Source organism: Trichosurus vulpecula, chromosome 4 (assembly GCF_011100635.1).
Source record: "Trichosurus vulpecula isolate mTriVul1 chromosome 4, mTriVul1.pri, whole genome shotgun sequence".
NCBI classification, from domain to species: Eukaryota; Metazoa; Chordata; class Mammalia; order Diprotodontia; family Phalangeridae; genus Trichosurus; species Trichosurus vulpecula.
Genome location: NC_050576.1, coordinates 180,312,243 through 180,333,716, shown reverse-complemented (window position 1 = coordinate 180,333,716; position 21,474 = coordinate 180,312,243). Strand labels below are relative to the sequence as shown.

The 21,474-nt window shown below is 48.8% G+C and overlaps 1 protein-coding gene across 9 annotated transcripts in view; it reads left to right on the top strand.

The window, feature by feature from the left end:
* CACNA1G (calcium voltage-gated channel subunit alpha1 G) overlaps positions 1–21,474 on the top strand; it is an 87,340-nt gene that overhangs the window by 46,429 nt on the left and 19,437 nt on the right. For 2 of the 9 annotated variants that reach the window (XM_036754042.1, XM_036754045.1), the window contains exons 14-26: positions 2,719–2,787; positions 4,405–4,489; positions 4,582–4,769; positions 5,986–6,414; positions 7,774–7,874; positions 8,417–8,540; positions 11,812–11,880; positions 12,607–12,791; positions 13,485–13,611; positions 15,738–15,863; positions 16,676–16,765; positions 17,195–17,387; positions 20,465–20,518. In XM_036754042.1, the coding sequence (XP_036609937.1) occupies positions 2,719–2,787; positions 4,405–4,489; positions 4,582–4,769; positions 5,986–6,414; positions 7,774–7,874; positions 8,417–8,540; positions 11,812–11,880; positions 12,607–12,791; positions 13,485–13,611; positions 15,738–15,863; positions 16,676–16,765; positions 17,195–17,387; positions 20,465–20,518 (1,840 nt within the window). Of the gene's footprint in view, positions 1–2,718; positions 2,788–4,404; positions 4,490–4,581; positions 4,770–5,985; positions 6,415–7,773; positions 7,875–8,416; positions 8,541–11,811; positions 11,881–12,606; positions 12,792–13,484; positions 13,612–15,737; positions 15,864–16,675; positions 16,766–17,194; positions 17,409–20,464; positions 20,519–21,474 lie in introns of all 9 variants that reach the window. The other 7 variants (XM_036754041.1, XM_036754044.1, XM_036754043.1 and 4 more) reach the window with 5 other exon arrangements.

Genomic DNA, 21,474 nt, shown 5'->3' with positions numbered 1-21,474 from the left:
AGGTCCATCTCCCTCACCGCCACCCCCGCAGAAGAGGCCTCTCCGGGCTCCCCCACCCCCATTGTCCCTTTCAGCAAACACCTTGTTAATTTGAGTGCAGCTGTGCTGGGCGCCTGGTTGCTAAGCAGCAGCAGAGTCTTCGAGAGGACAGATAGAGCCGGCTGGGGCTCCTCATACCCTAGGGTGGGGTGACCCTAGTCCTGTTGGGTGGATGGTGGGCCATTCTAGATCTTGGCGATGGTGGTTGGGTGGGAGTGGGGGGGAGGGTTTACAATCTGTGCCCTACTCCGGCGCGGGGGCGGGAGGGGGGGCGCGATGGAGGGAGAAGGAGGAGTAGCCATCTAAACGATCAAGCCCAGGAGGCTGCCTTGGTGCTGGTTCTGCCAATGTCACCCTCCTGTCTGGGGGGGAAAAAAGGAGACGGTATCCTGCAACAGTGATCTTCGAGATTCTACAGTTTAGAATTCGGAAATCTTGGTTCTCCCTAGCCAGTCATGTCCAGACTGTCCCCCCTGGAAGAGAGACTTTGCACCAAGACTCTTCCTGGTGTTTTCCCTTCCTGAGGAATCTTGGAATTCACCCTATTTACTCTTCCTATGGATTAAGTAAATTCACAGGCTGCAGGTTCAGGTGATGGGAAGAATTCAGAGCAAATCTGCCCTTCCCAATAGAGTGTTTGGGACCTGACTTATACGTGGACAGTAGAATATTCATTCCCCAAAGTTGGGAGTAAGGTTGAGGAGTGGGTGATGATGGGAAGAGTTCTAAATATATATGAAAAAACCCGGGTTCAGATCCTACTTCTGATGCTTATTACCTGGGCCTCTGTAAAACAAAGGGTTCTTAACTGATTTTTTTTTTGTCAGCAACTGCTTTGGTAGTCTGGGAAAGGCTGTGGAGGCCCGTCTCACAATTATTTTATATGCATAAAATAAATTACAAAGGAAACCAATTATATGGAAATATGGTTATCAAAATACCCCCAGGTTAAGAACCCCTGAATTAGATGGCCTCTGAGGTCCCAGTCCTACCCACATCCTTTTCATAACTCTGAGGTTCGGGGCTAGAGGTCTCTCTTAGGGGCAGGGGCATCTATATACCTTCAGCTCTTCATGTGAATAGTAAAGGGTAACATCATTGAGGCTGGGATGTCATTCATCTCAGTTCTGATTCTCCTTCCAAAGGAAATGGTGGGGCAGCTAGGTGGTGCAGTGGATAGGGCACTGGCACCAGAATCAGGAGGACCTGAGTTCAAATTTGCCTTAGATACTTACTATCTATGTGAGCCTGGGCAAGTCACTTAACCCCAACTGCTTCCAAAAAAAAAGAAGAAAATGGTTTTTAGATCCCACGTTTCCATTTAAAAAAAACCCAAAAGCCACACATTAGCAGCAGATATCTGAGAACCTACTTCCCAACTGCCATTTTGGTGGATTGAATTAGAAATAGCTTTCCCAGATGCAGAGGGAAGGAAGTATTCTAGTAGTCTCCCAACTTCAGTGTACAGGGTGAGCTTGGGCTGAACAAATTTCTCTGCGATGGTGCTTTGCTGCTCAGTGAGAGGCACCCGAATCCCAGTACTATGTATTACTCCATTAAATTCTCAGACTCAAGGCCTGTTATGAAACTATTATTTGCTATAAAGGGATATTATTACCGTGTCATATTGTCACATTCCCTCTCAAAGGGGTCACTTTTAGAGACCCTTCGTTTGAAACAACTTAGTTCAAGGGTATGAGACAAGAGGGCCTCTTCTTTGTCTTTCCGCCCCTTAGCCTGGTTTCTGCCGAAACTCCCCCACTACACACACACACACACACACACACCCCTTTCCCAACTCCCTTGCCTTTGAGGACTCTGGAGACCTGGGCCCTAGTCCTGGCTCTGACACTATTGGTGTGACCTTGGGTAATTCATTTCATTTGGGGAGGCCTCTTTTCTTATCTGTAAAATGAAAGGGTTGGACTAGATCAAGGGTGGGGAACCTGGAACCTCAAGGCCACATGTGGCTCTCTAGGTCCTCAAGTGTAGCCATTTGACCAGATCCAAACTTGACAGAATAAATCCCCTTAATGAAAGGATTTGTTCTGTAAAACCTGGACTTGGTCAAAAGACTGCACCCAAGGACTCTCTGTGAAGTGTGGATTCAGTCAAAGGGTAGCACTTGAGGACCTAGAGGGCCAAATGTGGCCCTGAGGCCCCAGGTTCCCCACCCTTTGATCAGATCATCAATTTTGAGCTGAGTGGAACCTTGGAAGCTACGTACTTCAGCATTCTCATTTTACACGTGAGAACGCTGAGACCCAAAGGACAAGCAGTAATACTGGGATTTTAACCAAAGAAATAATTTCTTTAAGTCCCTTCTACATCTAATGTCCTGTAATTCTACTTTTGACTGCTATCTTCCTATCTTTTTTGTCCTTGCCTCAGTGGTCTCTACATCTGTTCCTGCCCCTCACCTTCATGGCTTTACCTCTCACTCCTTCACTTTCCTCTTAACCCAGGAACCTGAGGGGGCTTTCACCCTGACCCCCAGGATGATCCCCGTTTTGCTCTTCCCCACCATGCACTTCCGTCTAAACCATGCCCCCAAGTGTCTCTTGTTTTTCACTGTGCCGGAGGTGATTTTCCCTCCTTACTCTCCATTCTCGATTCGGATATTTGAAATCCTGTGCAACTGTGACCAGTGCCCACCCTGCCTCCCCCCTCTCCCTGTAGGAAATCAGCAAACGGGAAGATGCAGGTGGACAGTTAAGCTGTATTCAGCTGCCTGTCGACTCCTTAGGGGTAGGTACCCGTTCGGCATGACCTCTCCCCCTCTGTCTGACCTCTACCAGCCTTGTGCTTCCCTCCCACTGCCATCCCTCCCGTTTTGGTGTTCCTCTGGTCCTTCACTCTTGCCTGCGTTGGTGGTTGTGGTTACCTTGGTGGTTTCTGTGGATGTCGTGAAGCTGACTTTGATTTTAAGTCCCTTCCCTCTTGATGAGCTCAAAGAGGAAGCTGTCCTTGCTAGGATCCTTCTTGGCTCTGGCTCCTTGATGGGGGAAAAAGCCCCCCACCCATCCTCACCAGATTGTGATGGAAGTGACTTAGAATCAAGTATATATAGATATATATATTTATATGTGCGTGTGTGAGATAATTTTGAGCCATTCAGATCTTAGATGATAAAGGACTCCCAGCCCCATGGCCCCTTCTCCCTTTATTCTTTTCCCAGGCTTTTGGCTCTATGGGGTTCCTCCTATGAGCTGCTTAGGTTGGGGTAGGGCCACTGGAAGAGGTGGGGAAGCTTCTTCCAGAACCATACCCACGGTTTTAATACTACCCAAACACTAGGAGTATTAAGTGTTTCATTTTAGTTTTAATTCAACTCCTTTTTGCATCCAGAGAAGTAAATTGGGAACAGAGAAGTTCCTGTTCTTTGGTCTCCCCTTAGGCCTATCCCCCCACTGTAGACATGGTGGTCCCTAGGGGCTTCAAGGTGCAGGGAATGAAATTAGGGACTTAAGGAGAGAGAGGGAGAACATTAAACCAGGATCCCCAGGAGGCTCTGCCTCCTGGAGCAGCACCCCAGAGCTCCCACTTGATAATTAAAGGCCTTGTTAGGGATGTAAACTGAGTTAATGAAAATGTTCCCCTGAGATGCCAATTAAGCAATATTTATATCCTTATCAAAAGTAGCAATCAAGATTTTTTTTAATAACTTAAGGACGAGTGTGCAATTACTGGGAAACCTACTGACCTGTTAAGAAGGGAGAAAAGGCCATCCCAGAGATGAGAAGAGGGATTGAGACAGAAAGGTGGCAAGAAAGGCAGAGAGAAAGCCAGGAGCAGGTCGGATCTCAGAAATGTAGGGTCCTGAAGTGAAACAGAACAAAAGAAACTGCTTGGGACAGGGACTACCTGCTATGTAGGGGCTGAGTCTCCCTCAAGGATCTCACCCAGGCTTTGCTTGGGCAGAGGGAATAGGGAGCCCTGGAGGGGAGGGCTGCAGAAGCCCAGGTGGCCAGTTAATAATGAGGCTCCATCTGCCACTTCAGAGCTCCAGCTTGTGAACCACCAAATCCCACTCCCATTCCAGCACAATCCAGTTCACCCACCTGAGGTCACTGGGAGCTGAGTTCCCAAATGATCCAGTTCTCTTTGTGGCCATCGGAGTTAGAAACATTTTCCACTGACTTGTGGCTTATTGGGGTCAGAGGAGTCCATGCAATTCTAGCTCAGGCTGGCCCCAGGGGAGCCTGACTTTGTGAGAACAGGGCCTCCTGGTGTGAACAGATGCAGGTGCATGGCTCATGTTGTGATCAATAGTTCCTGTGGTGTGTATGTGTGTAATCCCGGGTGCTCCCTGTGGTGTTGAAAAGCCCCAGAGTCCTGACTCTCCCCTCCTCTCCCTCTCCCTAGGGAGATGCCACCAAATCTGAGTCGGAGACAGATTTCTTCTCACCAAGCCTGGATGGGAAGGGGGACAGGAAGAAGCACTTAGCCTGTGAGTAGCCCTTGCTCCTGGGCTGGGGAGTAAAAGGGAAATGTATGAACCTTCGGGTGGCTTAAAAGGTAACTAGGATTTCTGTTCTCTAGTGATGTCCCTGGGAGAGCACCCAGAGCTAAGGAGGAGTCTTCTGCCACCCCTCATCATCCATACTGCTGCCACACCCATGCCTTTGCCCAAGAGTGTTGGGTTAGGGGAGGCTTCAGGCTCTGCTTCTCGAAGACCCAGTGGCAGTGGCTCCAACGACCCCAATGTGGCCCATGAGATGAAGTCACCGGTAGGGCCATGTCTGTATTTGGGGTGGGACAGAGGGCTGGAAGTGTGATGTTGGAAGGAAGATGGGGGTGGGTGTCATTGAAGTTCGCTGCCCATGGTAGGTGACCAAAGGGAGGAAATGGGTGGAAGAGGTTTTCGGGGGAGGGGGTGGAGGCTGGGGCCCTGGTGGAGAAAATGGGAAGAGATTGGTAGAGATTGATGTGAAGGGGCAGGAGGAGGAATACATGAATGAATGAATGAATGAAAATTTATTGAGAGCTTTCTGTGTGCCAAGCATTATGCTAGATAGATAAAAGCAAGACTGGTTCTGCCCTCAAAAAATTACATTCTAATGGGATAAACAACACATCTAGGGGAAGAGGCAATTAAGAGGAAAGAGAAGATTGGGAATGGAGCAAATGGGGGGCTTCTGTTTAGTCAGCTTTAAGAGGAAGGATGCTGCCTAGACAATCCCCAGAACACTTCACACAGTGAAGACAATAGAGTTCAGCTACTAATCCTCTAATTTTTGCAACAGTATCAATTACCTTCCCCTGTCAATTCATCTATTAAGTGTTTATAGTGTGCAAAGCCCTAGGCATTGAGGGAGACAGAAAATTTGGGAAAGACCTGGTCCCTGCCTTTGTGAAATTTACAGTCTGGATATAACACATGCACAGATTGAGCAGAATGGATAGGGCCCAGATTGAGTGGACTGGGCAGTGGGTTTGGAATCAAGAAGACCCAAGCTAAAATCCTGCCTCCGACACTTATTACCTATGTGACTCTGGGCATCACTTCAACTATCTAGGCCACCATCTCTTCATCTGTAAAATGAGGAGGCCGGACTAAATAAATTCTAAGGTTCCTTCCAGTTCTAAAAGCTGACCCCATGATTTACAGCCCACACAAATTACATGGCTAATGTATTTGAGAGATGCAAAACAAATGTTCTGTGAGGCCTGAGAGGAAAGTCATTCCTGACTGGGGAAAGATCCGGGAAGACTTCATGGAGAAGATGGCATTTGAGTTGGGTTTTAAAGAGGCTGGATAGGAATTCAACAGATGATGAGGCATCTTTTGCCTCCTTCCTCCCATCTCCATCCTCTTTCCTTGTCCCTCTCCATTTCTGTGGGAAGTGATGGTGCAGTGGAAGGCAGGAGGTTGGGGATGTGATAGAGAGGCCAGAGGGGAGAGCAGCTTGGCTGACCTCTCATCCCACTTGGCCCCCTCCCTAGCCCAGTGTCCGAAGCTCCCCCCACAGCCCTTGGAGTGCAGCGAGCAGCTGGAACAGCCGACGGTCCAGCTGGAACAGTCTTGGCCGGGCGCCCAGCCTGAAGCGACGGAGTCCAAGCGGGGAGCGTCGGTCGCTGTTGTCTGGGGAAGGGCGGGAGAGCATGGAGGAGGATGAAACCTCAGATGAGGACCAGGCCAGCCGGGTGGGAAGCGACCCCCGGGCAGGTTCTCTGGACAGAGAGGCCAAAGGCTCGTTTGACCTCCAGGACACTCTCCAAGTACCTGGAGCGTATCGAACAGCCAGTAGCCAGAACTCAGCCTCCGAGCACCAAGACTGCAATGGCAAGACGGCATCAGGTCATGCTGACCGAAATGTGCAGCTAGATGAGCCCCAGCTAGAAGGGGATGATGCTGATGATGAGGGCAATATGGTGAGGGCCACTTAGGTGTGGAAGATAAAATGAAGAAGAGGGTTGTTCTACCTAGAGGTCAATCCCTCCGCTTCCTCCTCCACCCTTCTTCTGTCCTTCCCACCCCCACCATTTGGTCCAAAGAGAACATTCTATTTCAATCATTACTCAGTGGAGTTCAGCTCCCCTAGGATCCCAGATGGTAGTCATCTCTTGGGTAGGATCTAGGCATCTTTTGGTTCCTTTGACCTGGAAGTTTCTCCAATGATTGTGCCTTTGTCTCCCTTTCCCCTGCTCTGACCCAGAAAATAAGGGAGCAGGCTTCATTTTGTGCCTGGACCTGTTAGCTCTGAGGTAGTTGGTGGATATGAATGGTTTTGGGGGCATATGTGTATGAATCTTTCATAGCCCTCCCTCTGTGCCTGGGAGAAACCAATCATTCATCTTTCTGTGCTGATTTCTCCCCTCCCCCCTCACCCATATTAAGTTCCCTAATTCCAGGGTAAGATCTTATTCATCACTCTGCCTGAAAACTCCTTCCTTCAACTCTTGCAGTTCAATTAAGCTGTGGGTATGGTGGGTAAGGATAAAGGGATGTGATAGAGGCTGGAGGCAGATCTCAGAGATACTTGGAGTTCAGCATGAACAGATTTGAAGGGTATAGGATATGTTCCTTCTACTCAGGTGTATCTTTAAACAAACAGATGTTATTGGGAATGAGGTTAGATAATTGACATGTCTCCAAAGAATAGCAAAAATGGAGTCGGTGACTGAGACAGATTGGGGGGGAGGAGCAAAAGAGGGATATGGGAGAATAATGGAAATGAGGGACCAAGGAGGAGAGTGGAGAGGCAATGGGGAGAAAATGAGAGGTGAAGACAGCAGGAGAGGGGATAGGAGAGGGGTTGAGATGGGGGTGAGAGTGCTAAGGGGATGGAAGAGGAAGGGGCTGAAGAGATGGGGCAGAGGGAGTGAAGAAATAGAGGAGAGGGGGCTGAGGAGATAGGGAGAGGGGGCTGAGGAGATGGAGATTGGGGGCTGAGAAGATAGGGAGAGGGGGCTAAGGAGATGGGGAGAGGGGGCTGAGGAGAGGAGTTGAGAAGATGGGGAAGAAAGGGTGGGAGGGAAAGGGGCTCTTAGAAGATAGGATGGGGGTTGAAAAGATGACACTGTCCCTTACTAGCTATCTAACTTTGAATCTCATTTCCTTACCTATGAAATAAAGGAGGTGGGACTGGACAGCCTACTGGATCTTAATCTTTGATCCTAAAAATGAGAAAAGGGAAGGCCTGAGACAATGAGGGATTAGAAACTGGGAGAATCTGGAGGGAAGTCTGGACCTTGGTCCCTTCTTCCTTTTACAAACTGTTCTTTCTGCAGAGCAAAGGTGAGCGGATAAGAGCATGGATCCGATCTTGGCTCCCCACCTGCTGCAGGGAGAGAGATACTTGGTCTGCCTACATCTTTCCTCCTCAGTCTAAGTAAGAGGGGACCCTGATCTCCTGGGGTGGCATTGTGGCAGTGCAGTGGGAAAAGAACCAGCTCTGAAGTCAAAGGATTTGGGTTCAAATCCCACTTCTGATACTTAAGTGTGTGACATTGAACAAATGACTTTACCTTATGGGCCTCTGTTTCCTCATTTGTAAAATGAAAGAGTTGAACTGGCTTGCTTCCAAGGTCCCTATCAACTCTAAATTCCATGAACCTTTACCCTTCACCTTACCTACACTCATTTAGTCATCTTGATAGGGCCCAGATTTGAGTGGGGCAGTCTCCTTCTACCCCAATCAAGGCACCCTTAGCCTTAGGGAGATGAGGCCACCAAAGGGGGCTGATCACCCCCGGAGTAGGAAGTCCTCGGATGGGAAAAGGAAGTTTGGATGTGAACCCTGTGTCTCTCTTTGTCTTTTTCTGTCCCGTGGTCACTCTCTGCCCTTGTCTCTCTCACTTTTCCGTGACATACCCTTCCTCCTTGTCTCTGTCCCTGTCTCTTTCTCCTCTGTATTTCTCTATCCTGGGCCAGGTTCCGACTGATGTGCCATAAAATCATCACCCACAAGATGTTTGACCATGTTGTCCTGGTCATTATCTTTCTCAACTGTATCACCATTGCCATGGAGCGCCCCAAAATTGACCCCCACAGTGCCGTGAGTACCCCATCCCCACCCTCTCACCTGGCCCCCATTCCGCATGTCTGAAACAATCCCGTGTCCTGGATTTCCCAGGATTGTCCCCATTTCAAATATTCTGTCCCATTGCCCTCATAAACCATCTGAAATGTCCTGGAAATTCTAATATTTTGGCAAGTAGTAACTGAATTAATGGAGTCAGCAAATGTTACAATAAAAATACACACAAGTCACAAGAGACTGGGAGTTAAAGAAAATGGAGAAGTACAGGTTGAAGGAATATTTGAGGACACTTGAAAAAATGTAGGCCTTCTAGCTCAAGTTACTATTGCTACTCACATAGGAGACACACTTCTTGGGCACACGTCCTGGTGGTGGCAATTGACCATGACCTCTCTTGTGCCAAAGCCTCCGAGGTCTCCAAACTAACTTAAAAGTCTACACTATTGTGGCAGCAGAGAAATGACGCTGGGCCATTCATACTCAGCTTGGGATTTGGAAAATCTGGTCGTTGTACCCACAACTAGTGGTGTTTCCCTTAAAGGAGACGGCTACCTCAGCCTTTTGCACATGGTCCCCTCAGTAGCACGGGGAATAAACCATCATCAACAGTACAATAGCCAGCATTAATGTAGTGCTTCGAGGCTGGCAAAGCACTTACCTTTGTTATCTCATTTGACCCTCACAACAATCCCATTCTTGAAAAGGGAGAATGCTTGTCTCCCTATCTTAGTGGGAGAGGCAGGGTTTGTGTGAGAGAGTCTGTGCTCGTAGCAAGGAGGTAGAAGTAAGCATCTTTGCCAAAGGTTGGATGTGTGTGTGTGTGTGTGTGTGTGTGTGTGAGAGAGAGAGAGAGGGGGGGGGCAGAGAGACAGAGATAGAGACAGAGACAGAGGGGGGAAGAGAGACAGAGAGAGAGACAGAGAGAGAGACAGAGAGACTGAGACAGACACAGAGAGAGGGAGATAGAGAGACATAGAGACAGAAATAGAGAGACACTGAGAGAGACCAGGGACACAGAGACATAGAGACACAAAGTCACAGAAATAGGGAGAGATATAGAGACAGAGATCTAGAGGGACAAACACATGGAAACAGAAACACAGACAGACAGTGAGAGAGGGAGGGAGGGAAGAAGGGGGAGAGGGAGAGGGAGAGAGAGAGAGGCAGACAGACGGACAGAGAGACAGACAGAGACAGAGAGAGAAAGGAGATGAGTTAGTTACTATTCAGTTTCTATATCCTCTCATTTCATTTTGGTTTTTCTTAGCCCTGCCCTCGGGCTTAAAGTGTCCCTGATTTGAGGTCAGTCAAGAGGGATGCCCAGGAACTTTAAGCCTTGTGGTGGTTGAAGAATCTACTCTGCTTGGACTTTCCTGGCAGGATAGAGGAACAGTGGTCTGGGCTCCAAAGATGCTCCCTCTGCTCAATGGTCTGGTGTCCTGGGGGCGCTCCTTGGCTGGCTTGGAGAGGATCAGCCTCCTCCCTGCTCTGCATCCAGGGCCCAATGCCTATGTCCACAGGTTTTCAGGGAATAATTTTCTTCAACTCCCTTCCAGAGATTTGAAAATGCTCCATTCATTAGCCCTGGGCCTCAAATTTGGAGGTGATTCCTCCTTTCTGGTAACTTCAGCTTTTGTCTGGGTTGGAGGTGGGGAGAGGCTGGAGAACTGGGAGATAGTTCTCTGGTTTCTGTTTTTAGTATCTTGTATGTCTTGTTTGGATATTGCCAGAGCGGCCACCAGCCCCCTCCTCCCACCATTGTTTAGATTTTGGATACCACTCCAGCTTCTACTTCCCATTAGGGTGGAAGCTGCCAACCAGAGGGGTAAGGGTGAGCCTTGGGAATGTCAGTGACAGGGAAGTTTGTCAGGGCCCTGGGATTAGAAAGGAGGGGTTGACTCAGGAGTATGTCCCAACCCCAACCTCTTCCTTCTGCAAATACGGCATTCTCTTTTCACTGGGAGGGGCCAGGTGATGGTGCAAAGAAGAGAAGTCAAGGTTGCTCTAAGTGGAGCCAAGTGGACCACGCTGTGCGGAGAACAGAAAGACTCTCAAGTTTCTTTCTCCTTGGGCTGAAGCTCACGCTATTCTCATTCTGTACCCATTGTTCATCATGGGGCAGGATCCCAAAGGGCAGAACTCTGGAGATACCACTCTCCTTTCTCATCCCTGCATCTTTTCCAATGTACTCATTTCTCTATCCTTCACTCCAAGACCTCCTTCTCCCTTTCCTCTTTTCCCTCCCACTTCTCTCCCCTCCCTCCCTTTCGCCTCTCTGCCATCTCCACTTACTTCTCCCTCTCCCTTTCCTCCCTTTCTCTTCCCTCTTAACACCACATCTCTGGTCATTTATCTCCTTCTGTCCTTTCCTTTCTCTCTGTCTCCATTTCTTCCAGCTCCTTAATATAGTCAATCCTTGCCTTACAAATATCAAAAAGAAAGTATGTATTTCTTTTCTATGCACTCTCTGCCTTCCCCCATCCCCAAAATTATATAGTGAGGACGTCTGTGAACAGTCTCAGCTAGGATTGTAGCTCCTGTCGTTTGATGGGCTTGGGCCAGAATCAAGAAAATAAATTGTCAGCCAGTCAGTCAATAAGCATTTATTAAGAACCTACTGTATGCTGAGCACTATGTTAAGTGCTGAAGATACCAAGAAAGGCAGCTCTAATCTTGTGGGAGAAACAATGAGCAAACAACTGTGTACAAACAAGCTACATACATAATACATAGAAAATAATTAAGAGGGAAGAATAAAGTTAAGATGATTGGAAAAGGCTGTGTGGAGTGTGGTATGTGTGCGTGTGTGTGTGTGTGTGTGTGTGTGTGTGTGTGTGTGCGTGTGTGTGTGTGTGTGTGTGTGTGGAAGGGAATAAGGGCCACAAGTGAAGTTAGAGCTTGCTTCCCCTTTATAGATGTAGCTGTGTGAGTGACCTTGAGCAAGTCACTCCCTGTCTCTGGAAGGAGTGGATTAGACTAGAATTGTTTCAAGGGCCCCAGCAGCAATAACATTCTATTTCCCTGTTACTTAAGATCCTAAAAGTGAGGCTCAAGATTTCTTCATTCTGATCTTGGCCCTAACATTCACTTATTTTCTCCCTGGATCATCGAGGATGTGCTTTTAAAGTTTGACAACCAGTTCTCCAAAAACAAATCTAGATGATCAACAAAACAATAAATCAAGGCCTGATTTGTTGTAGCCTTTGCGAATTTCTGAGCTCTAGAAGTGCTTGTTCCCTTCCCTTCCCCTCCATCAAAAATTTCTCTCTCAACTTTTCTTTCTCAGGAGCGAATCTTCTTGACGCTTTCCAACTATATTTTCACTGCAATCTTTCTGGCTGAGATGACAGTGAAGGTGATGGGCAGATAGCACACAATTGGGACCCGGTGGATTACTGGGGTGGGGGCTCAGGGAAACAGGGTACAGTAGGATGGGGCAAAGAGCGGTAGGGCAGAAAGGGACCATGTGAGCCTACTGTTGTAGCACAAAAGGAAGGGGAAGGGAGCAGGCTGAGTTGGATTGGGGGAGAGACTTGGGATAGGTAGTGGACTGGTTGCATCAGGAAGAGTTGAAGGAAAGATAGGCTGGGTTGGATAGGGGAGAGCTGGAGCTTGGGAGATTGATGGGGGCAGATTTGAAGGAGAGAGCAGCCTGAGTTGAAATAGTTGGGGGGAGGGAAGAATGGTGGGAGGGAATGTTATGAGGAAAAAACTGTTTGGATAGAGTTGGGGAGGGACAAATTAGATTGTCTAGAGAAGAGTTGGGGGGAACAGACTAAGGTGAGTAGAATAAAGTTGAGGTAGGGGTAGATTGGGTTAGTACAAGAGATTTTGAGGGAGGGAGCAGGCTATTGGATTTCGGGAAAACAGAGGAGAAGGGCAGATTGGGTTGAGTAAGAAAACTGGGGGAGGAAAAAGCTTAAGCTGAATAGAAGAGAGTTATGAAGAACAGAGCAGATTATGTTGAATAGAAGAGAGTTGGGGAAAGATAGAAGGGTTCAGTAGAAAAGATTTGGGAAAGGGGTAGCCTAGGACATCAAAAGACTGATAGGTGACCATGGTTGGGTAACTGGGTTCACAGGTAGTAGCCCTAGGCTGGTGCTTTGGGGAGAAGGCTTACCTTCGGAGCAGCTGGAATATACTGGACGGGCTGCTTGTGCTCATCTCTGTCATTGACATCCTGGTTTCCATGGTCTCAGACAGTGGTACCAAGATTCTGGGCATGCTTAGGGTGCTTCGGCTCCTCCGAACACTCCGACCACTCAGGTAACACCCTCCCCCCAGGAAGTGTGACTACCCTCGCCCCCAGGAAGTGTGACTGCCCTCCCCCCAGGAAGCATGACTATCCTCCCCTCAAGGTAACACACCTTTTACTCAAGAGATGAAACTACCTTCCCTAAAGTAACATCCTTCCCTCAGGAAGTGTGACTACCTTTCTCCTAAGGTGGTTTATATGAGGGAACTGAGCCTTCCCTCAAAGGATGAACCCACCTGCCCACAAGGTAACACTCTTCTTGTAAGAATTTTGAATCTCCCTCTCCCAATTCCCACCTTAGGTATGACTTCTCTCCCTAACCCTTCCCTAAGGGACTGTGACTACCCCCCAAAGTTACCCATCCCCCAATCCAGTAACATTTTGGCCCTAAGAGAACAAGCCTACCTAAGATTCTACTTCCCCTTCACACACTTCAGGTAACACGTTTGAGTGTTAGAAGGATAAATAGAACCACCCAGAGCAGGGGTAGGTGGGCGGCAGCTTGGAGTTGGCTGCTCTGTGCCAGAGAGTGGCCTACCTCAGGGATTGGGGGCAACTGAGTTTCTCAGGAATGTCAAAGGAGAGGAGGAGGAGGACAGGGATCCTGAAGTGGGATCAAGCCTTCTCCCCTTCTAGGCCTGGATCCTCTTTGTTGCCTTAGAGATTTTCCTTGATCATTACTGCTACTTCCTCATTCCCCTCAGGGTCATCAGCCGGGCCCAAGGGCTAAAACTGGTGGTAGAGACCCTGATGTCCTCCCTGAAGCCCATAGGAAACATCGTGGTCATCTGCTGTGCCTTCTTCATCATCTTCGGCATCTTGGGAGTGCAGGTTAGGAGGGCTAGGGAATTTGTGGAGTGCGAAACTGTGAATGGAAGGGATGGGGGGGGCACCTGGTTACGAGGGGCAGAAACGAACCCATCAAACGGAGATGGGAAAATCTTCAGGAAGCTAGGTCACTAATCGGGGTGTCCTGGGGCTCCCACCACTGCCATTCTCTTCTTCTGTCCTCTCCCCTTTAAGCAACAGCAACAAAAAGCAGAACCGAGAGGGCAGCCTCTCCTCTTTTCTTCTTTTCCCCTATGGTGGGTGGGGAGGGGGAGGTGGGGAAGAGGGGGAAGGAGGGAGGGATAAGTGTGGAGTTTGGACATTCTAGGGACCTAAAGAGAATTAGGATTTCAGAGGTGTCCCCTTGCATCACCATTCCCCAAGCTCCAGGGCCAGCATCCCTTCCCTTCTATCACACTCCTACCTAGGAGGGTAGGAAGGGTAGGAGGCCAGGCTGGGGATCAGGAGCCTAGACAGCTGGGCCCAGTTAGCAGCAGGCGCAGGCCTCAGACGGGACAGGAAGTGGAGGATGGGGCTGGGGGGGGAGTGTTGGGGAAACTTGGCCCCCAGCCCAGAAAGGGAACTTTGCTTTGCTTTGGCCCCAGGATTGGGAGATCCCGACAGGGAATAGCAAGACCAGATGTGGGTGGGAGCCACGGATGGGGGAGCATGGGAGGGGCCATGGAGAAAAATAATAGAAGCTGCTCATGGCAACGAAGCAAATTAGCCTCAAGAAATGCCTTCCCAATCCCACTCCCCCTCCACGAATTCAGAGCCCCTGACTCTGGTTGTCCTAGCCATGACCATCTGGGTGGCAACGGGGCCGGGGTTGTTCATACAGGAGCTGAAGTCTCCCAGGTGACTGAACCCTGGCCAGCACCACCCCCTCCTCCCAGCTTTCCCCAGGGTCATTCTCTAAGGCTGGCTATTTCCTGGTCTCCTGTCAGTGCTCTGGCCACAGGATCCAGGCGTTCGAACTCATCTTCTCATCATGGAAGCCACACAGTGCTCAGACATCTCCCCCACCCCATCTCCTGATATTTGGCAAAGAACTGACATCATTTGCGCCCTTACTCTCCATACAGGGATGGAGACCCCATTGCAGAGGGTCTGAGAGCCCCCATTCACCCCTTTCATTTCCCTCTCACAATTCCCTTTTTAAGTATGATCCCTATCAGTTACTGCCTTCTTCCTTCCCCCATCACCCCTCCTCTAAAACATCCATCCCTTAATTACCCCTTTGCCTTCATTCAGTTTCCTCCTCCCCAAGTCACCCTTTTCTCCCACTTGTGCCTTGATCAGCCCTTCACCAGTATCCTTGTACTCCCAATTTCTCTGAATCATATCAGGGAGGCCGCAGCCCAAGAGGGAGGTCAGGATTATGACAGAAGGTGGGGAGGTGGGTGGATGTCCAGAGCAGGAGTTGGGGAAAGGGTAGTACCATCTCTGTGCTTTCTTGGGTTCAGGCTCCAGCCGCTCCAGAGACCTTCCACTAGCTTTCACGAGGAGGAGGAGGTTTCTTCTCCTTCCCTAATAATGGGTCTGAACCTTTCAACACCAGTCCCATCTGTGGAGCTGAGCTGAGCTAGGGATGTGGAGAGGGAAATCTTGTGCCTTTTTGGGTGCTCACAGCCTCTCTCCCTCTCTCTCTCTCCCTCCCTCTCTTTCACTTTTTCTCTCTCTCTTCTCTCTCTCTCTCCTCTCTCTCTCTCTCTCTCTCTCTCTCTCTCTCTCTCTCTCTCTCCCTCTCTCTCTCTCTCTCTTCTCTCTTTTTCTCTCTTTCCTCTCTCTGTCTATCTCTGTCTCTCTGTCTCTGTCTCTCCTCTCTCTTCTCTTTCACTTTCTCTCTCTCCTCCATATCTCTCTCTCTCTGTCTCTCTCCTCTATCTCTTCTCTCTCTCTCTTTCTTTCCTCTCTCTCTCTCCCCCATCTCTCTGTTCTCTCTCCCTGTCTGTCTCTATCTCTGTTTCCTCTCTCTCTGTCTCTGTCTGTCTGTCTCTCTGTTTCCTCTCTCTCTCCTCTCTCTGTCTCTGTCTCTGTGTCTGTCTCTCTGAATCTCTCCCCCACCCCTCTATGTCTGTCTCTCTCTCTTTCCCACCATATGTATGCATCTCATTCTTTGGGAGCAGCTCTTCAAAGGGAAGTTTTTCATATGCCAGGGTGAGGATACGAGAAATATCACCAACAAGTCAGACTGCACTGAAGCCAGTTATCGGTGGGTCAGACACAAGTACAACTTTGACAACCTGGGTCAGGTGAGCACTGTGGGAGAGATGAGAACATGAGGGGGGAGTTCAGGGAGGTTGTTCAGTCATTTTTCAGTCATGTCTGACTCTTCATGAGTCCATTTGGGGTTTTCTTGGCAAAGATACTGGACTGGTTTGCCATCCTTCTCCAGCTCATTTTACAGATGAGGAAACTGAGGCAAACAGGGTTAAGTGACTTGCCCAGGGTTGCCCAGCTAGTAAGTGCCTGAGGCCGGACTTGAACTCAGGTCCTCCTGACTCCAGAGCCAGCACTCTATCCACTGTGCCACCTAACAGTCAGCAATGGGATTGTCCCAGGATCTTGGCTTTTCTCCCTTTAGATTCCCCTGTTTTGCTTCCTCCATGTTGTCTCCCCAATGAGACTAAATTCCTTGAGATCAGAAAACGTTTTTCTTGTTTTTGTTTTTGCTTTTAATCTTTCTGTATATTTCCATCACTTAGCACTGTACATGCCACATGGTTAGTGCTTAATAAATACCATTTGACTTGACTCTTCTCTCCCTGCTGATTTGAAAATTTCATGGGCTTCTAGTGCCCGTGACCATGCCTACTTAAAGCCAGGAGATATACAGAGATTTTAGTGACAGTTCCTTTAGCCTTCCAAGTCTTGGTCTACAGAATGGAGAGGCCTCCCAGGCTCTGGGGTGTTTCCACAAGCTGACAATTGATGGCATTTATATAGTCAGGGAGCTGCTGCTAACATCTGAGGACGTTTTGGTGTGAGATGGAAAGATTTTAGCAAAAGTTGACTTATGGAGGCATCCCGTGTTCCTGACATCCCTCTTTCTTTCCTCCGTTAGGCCCTCATGTCCTTGTTTGTGTTGGCCTCTAAGGATGGCTGGGTGGACATTATGTATGATGGGTTGGATGCTGTGGGTGTTGACCAGCAGGTAGGTGGAGGGTGACCAGATGGTCCCTTGCTTTCTGAAGTCTGTCCATGATGGGTCTGGGTCCCTTTGAATTTCAGACTTAGTGAAACCAGACAGTAGGGTTGGAAGAACCCAAAATAACAGAGCCTAAGGTAATGAAGCTAATAGAAATGAGGCCCTAGTCCTATTTTAAAACAAAATTAAGCAATTAGTCTTAAGGGATTTAGTCACTGGTACTACAAGCCAGGAATCTGAGGGTGAGGGTAGAGGGAACCATCTCCTGTAGGGAATTTTTATGTCCCACCCTGTCTACCTCTAGAGCCTCTAGGCCACACTTAAGGATCTAGAAGGCCACATGTGGCCCCAAGGCCATAGGTTCCCCACCCCAGCTCTAGGCTCTTTCAGTCCTGAGATCTCTGCTGTGAACCTGTCTCCCACCTTGCGCCCCAGCCCATCATGAACCACAACCCTTGGATGTTGCTGTACTTCATCTCCTTCCTGCTCATCGTGGCCTTCTTTGTGCTAAACATGTTCGTGGGTGTGGTGGTAGAGAACTTCCACAAGTGTCGGCAACACCAGGAAGAGGAGGAGGCCCGGCGCCGGGAAGAGAAGCGGTTACGTCGGATGGAGAAAAAGAGAAGGAGTAAGGAGAAGCAGATGGCTGGTCGGTAGTCTTTCCACATCTCTCTGAATCCTGCTTGAATCTGGCCTTGGCCTAGTAACCTCAGGTAGTGGGGGACAGAGGGGAGGAGGCTCACCTCCTTCCCACCTTCTCTCCCTCTCACCTCGAGCATGTCTGCATGATGGAGACTAGCTCGGCCCTGCCAGAGGGGATGATATCCCCAACGGGGCCCGCATGGTTTTCAGCATCTAGTTCCTATGCCCTGCCCCACCCCCGGCCAGTACAGCATTTTGAACAATGCCAGGTGAGACCTTCACTGTCTCTCCCACCTCACCCCTGCTGTTGGGGTAGAGTAAGATGCATCACTCTGAGGTTTCCTGACACCTGCCAGTGGGGGGCCCTAACCTTACCCCAGGGCGGGATAACATGAAAGGGGTGGAATTTAGTAAATGGTTGAGTTCGCCTCAGTTTGTCCAAGTGTATAAGGAGTGCTATATTCACTCTATAGAGTGAATCTCTGGTTAGTCTCTGAACTGATGGGATGAGACAAAGACCCTGACCCTCCCTCCTCTCCCTTCCCTTCTAAACTATCTGACTTCTTGACCATTTCTTTTTTTATCTTTTCAAGTTTTGGCCTTGGCACAGAGAAGACTTGGGTCAGAGGTCAGAGCGACTTTCCATTTAGTCCATGGCCCATCGATCTGGGATTATTATGTCTTATTTCCTCTCCCACATCTCAGCCTTCTTTGTCTCATTACCTTGAAACCCTCTCCTTAGGGCCCTCCCTCAAAATACACACTATTGTCTCTTATAACATCCCCCCCCATCCTACCCTTCCTCCATTCTGGTTGAACATTTATGATCTCTGAGCCCTAAACCCTTTCCCCAGCCCCTTTTACTCTGAAATGGCTTTCAGATTATAGGGGATTCGTCTTCTAAATGAGGGGATCACGCTAAAATGATCTCTGAGGTTCCTTCCATCTCTGAGAAAATGACCTGGAGAGAAAGACAGGCCTTTATCTCTGCTTCTTGGCATCTGTATCCTTGTCTTTCCATTTCTGTCTGCATGACTTTCTATCCCTGTTTGTATGGTTTTTTTTCCTTCTATTACTCTTTTATCTCAATGAATCTGTCTTTCTAGGTGATGTCTCTTTCAGTATGTGTAAAAGTAGCCTGTTCATATCTATGCATCTTCCTGTTTCTTCCCCTCTTTTAATGTGTACCTCTCTGTGTGTCTCAGTATTTCTCCATTTGTATCTCTCTGCAATACTTAACCCTGTCTCTGCTTGTTTTTTTCTTTGTTATTCTCTCTTTCTCTGAATGCCCCTGCATTGGTGCATGATTCTTTGTCACTGTTGATATCTGTCTTTTTGTCTTTCTGTCTTTCTTTCCCATCTGTTTTTGTCTCTCTTAGTGTGTTTCTCTCTCTCTCTCCCTACTTCTCTCTCTCTCTCTCTCCCTACTTCTCTCTCTCTCTCTCCCTACTTCTCTCTCTCTCTCTCTCTCTCTCTCTCTCTCTCTCTCTCTCTCTCTCTCTCTCTCTCTCTCTCTCTCTCTCTCTTTCTCCAGATAGATTTTTCTGGCCCTGTGTGGCTGTCTAATTTGTATATGCCTCTTTTTCTGTCCCCCAAATTAACAAGGAATTTGGACTTCTCAGAGTTTTCCCTGTGACTTGTTGGAATGTGAATTTTGTAAGATGAGTTAGGGGATTCTTTGCCTCTCCTTTTTCATTCCTGTCTCTCCTCACCGTGTCAGAGGAGCCAGGAGTGAGGGACAATAGTGTTGGGCTGGGAAGATGGAGGTGAAGATAGGTGCTATTTATTGAGCGAATTATAGAAATTACATGAAGTCCTCCAGCCTCTGACCAGCCCTAGCACCAGGACAGAGATGGGAAATGAGGTTCCCTAAATAGCCTCTGTGCATCACCTCTCCCTTCCCCTCCTCATATCCTTACTCAGCTGGCTGGGGCATGTTCAGTCTGGGTTCTCGGTGGAGACGTCTGAGGCCGACTTGACGTGCTGTCCCCCAGTGGCAATGTTCTGACTTGAACCTCCCCTCCACCCTCCTCCTTGTTTCCCTCTGCCAATGAACTTCAGATTTAATTTCTTTTTCAGGATACATGTGTGGCCCCTACGCCAGCCTTGCAGCGCTGGGGATCAGTGAGCTTTACCTATCCACAGACATAATAGCTAATTTCACATTATACTGAGATGTAGGAGCCTTGTTCTACTCTCCCCTCCTGAAGGCCTCATAGAGCTGCTGTTTGCTCTGGAATGCCTCTGATAGCCAGACAGAGCTGCCATCCCTGTCACAGTGGTTCCGATAGCCTGGAAGTCACTGCTTCTCCTTGGGTGTCTCTGATGACCCAGAAAATATAGCTGTTGTCACGGCACTGCTCTCTGCTGTTCAGGGAGCTCCTGCTCACTTGTGGTTTAATATTATGGGTGAAGAATGGGTTTGTAGGAGTTGAGGTCAGGGGTGAGGCTTGAAGTTAAGTAGTTGGTGGGGGGGGGGCGGTCAGAGGTAAAGTTAATAATTGGGGTCAGGGTGAAGAGCAAAGATCAGCGAATCAGAGGTGAGGTTAGGAGCTGGGGTCTGAGATAAAAGGTTAAGGTCAGGAATTGGTATTAGGTATGAAGATGGAGGTTAGGAGCTGGGGCAAGGAGTTAAGATTTAAAGTTAGAAATTGGGAGTTAGGGTGATCAGAGGTAAAGGTTGAGGTTAGAATTTGGGCCATGGGTGAATATGAAAAAGAGGAGTTAGAGTCACACAAGGGTTGAAGTTAGGAGCTGAGGTCAAGACTGAGTTTTGAGATTAGGAGCTGGGGCAGGGGGGAGGGGGGAGGTTTAGAACTGGGGTCATTATTAAAGATTGATGGTGGGAGTTGAAATCAGAGGTGAGATTTGAGGTTAGAAGCTGGAATGAAGAATAAGGTTAGGATTGGACTCAGGAGTGAAGAATAAAGATAGGAATTGGGGTCAGAGATATCCAGACTCGGGTTTGGGGTGGTCAGTATCTCCAGGGCGAGAACTGCTGTTCTGTGCCCAGCCCAGCACCGCCAGGTCCATTGAGTGACCAATGTCGTTTCATTCTTTTAGATCTAATGCTGGATGATGTAATAACCCCCGGCAGCTCTACCAGCGCAGCACCAGGTACTGCCGCTATTGGGTACTTGGTCCGAGGGGCATGGCCTGGGGGATATTACTGACCTCAGACCCTGCCTACTTCCCAGTTCCTCTCTCATTTGTACATGAATATGTCATTTGCTTCCTCTCCATGACACATCAATCTCATACTTGTGGGGTGAGGGTTGGGGGTTGAAGGGTCCCCATGTGCCCAAAAAGGCACCATTTGAAATCCTAGGTCTTATCTGACAGAGCTTAGGCTCAGTTGGACAGGGCCTGAGGACCTAGGTGAGGCCATATCCCCAACCTCTGCCTTATACCCCTGCAAAGACCAGGAGATGATGGTCCAAGAGCCAACCACAAGCTGGACCACCTCCCTGAATCTCTTGCTATCCTGTCCCCTCTCCTTCCCAACTCCTCCACTACCACCCTTGGCTTTTCAGCACAGTGGCAATTATTACAGCTGCAAATCTCTCTAGTCTCCTTTTGTCTGAAGAAGAGACTTTGATCTGAGGGAGCACTATGAGAGGAGAGAGGATTTGTTTTTAAAATGTAACGATGAATAATTTAACAGACACATTAATAGTCAAGAAAACGCAGTCTCTACATCAGGGCTACAAACAGCAGGAATTAGATCGAGACCTGAGTTAGCCAAGATCCTCTTCCCCCCAAAAGCCAAAGATTTGGGAGAAGATCTAGGCCACTTGTTGGAGACTGTCTTTGGGCACCCCTGGCCAGACAATGTCCTCTCTCTACCATTTGAGATATGGCTTCCCTTGCTCTCCTCATCTCCAATACACCCATGACATCTCCCATGAGATTTCAAGCAGCTGTGTGCCAGCCCCTAACCCTGGCCATGCTCTCCTGTGTCACTGCACGCTTTTCTCCCTGCACGGACTCACAAAGGACTCACTTCATGGGTATGTGGCTGTTGGGTCAGTGCCCCATGCCAGGGAAAGGCTCTATGATAGCCCCAGTGGTGG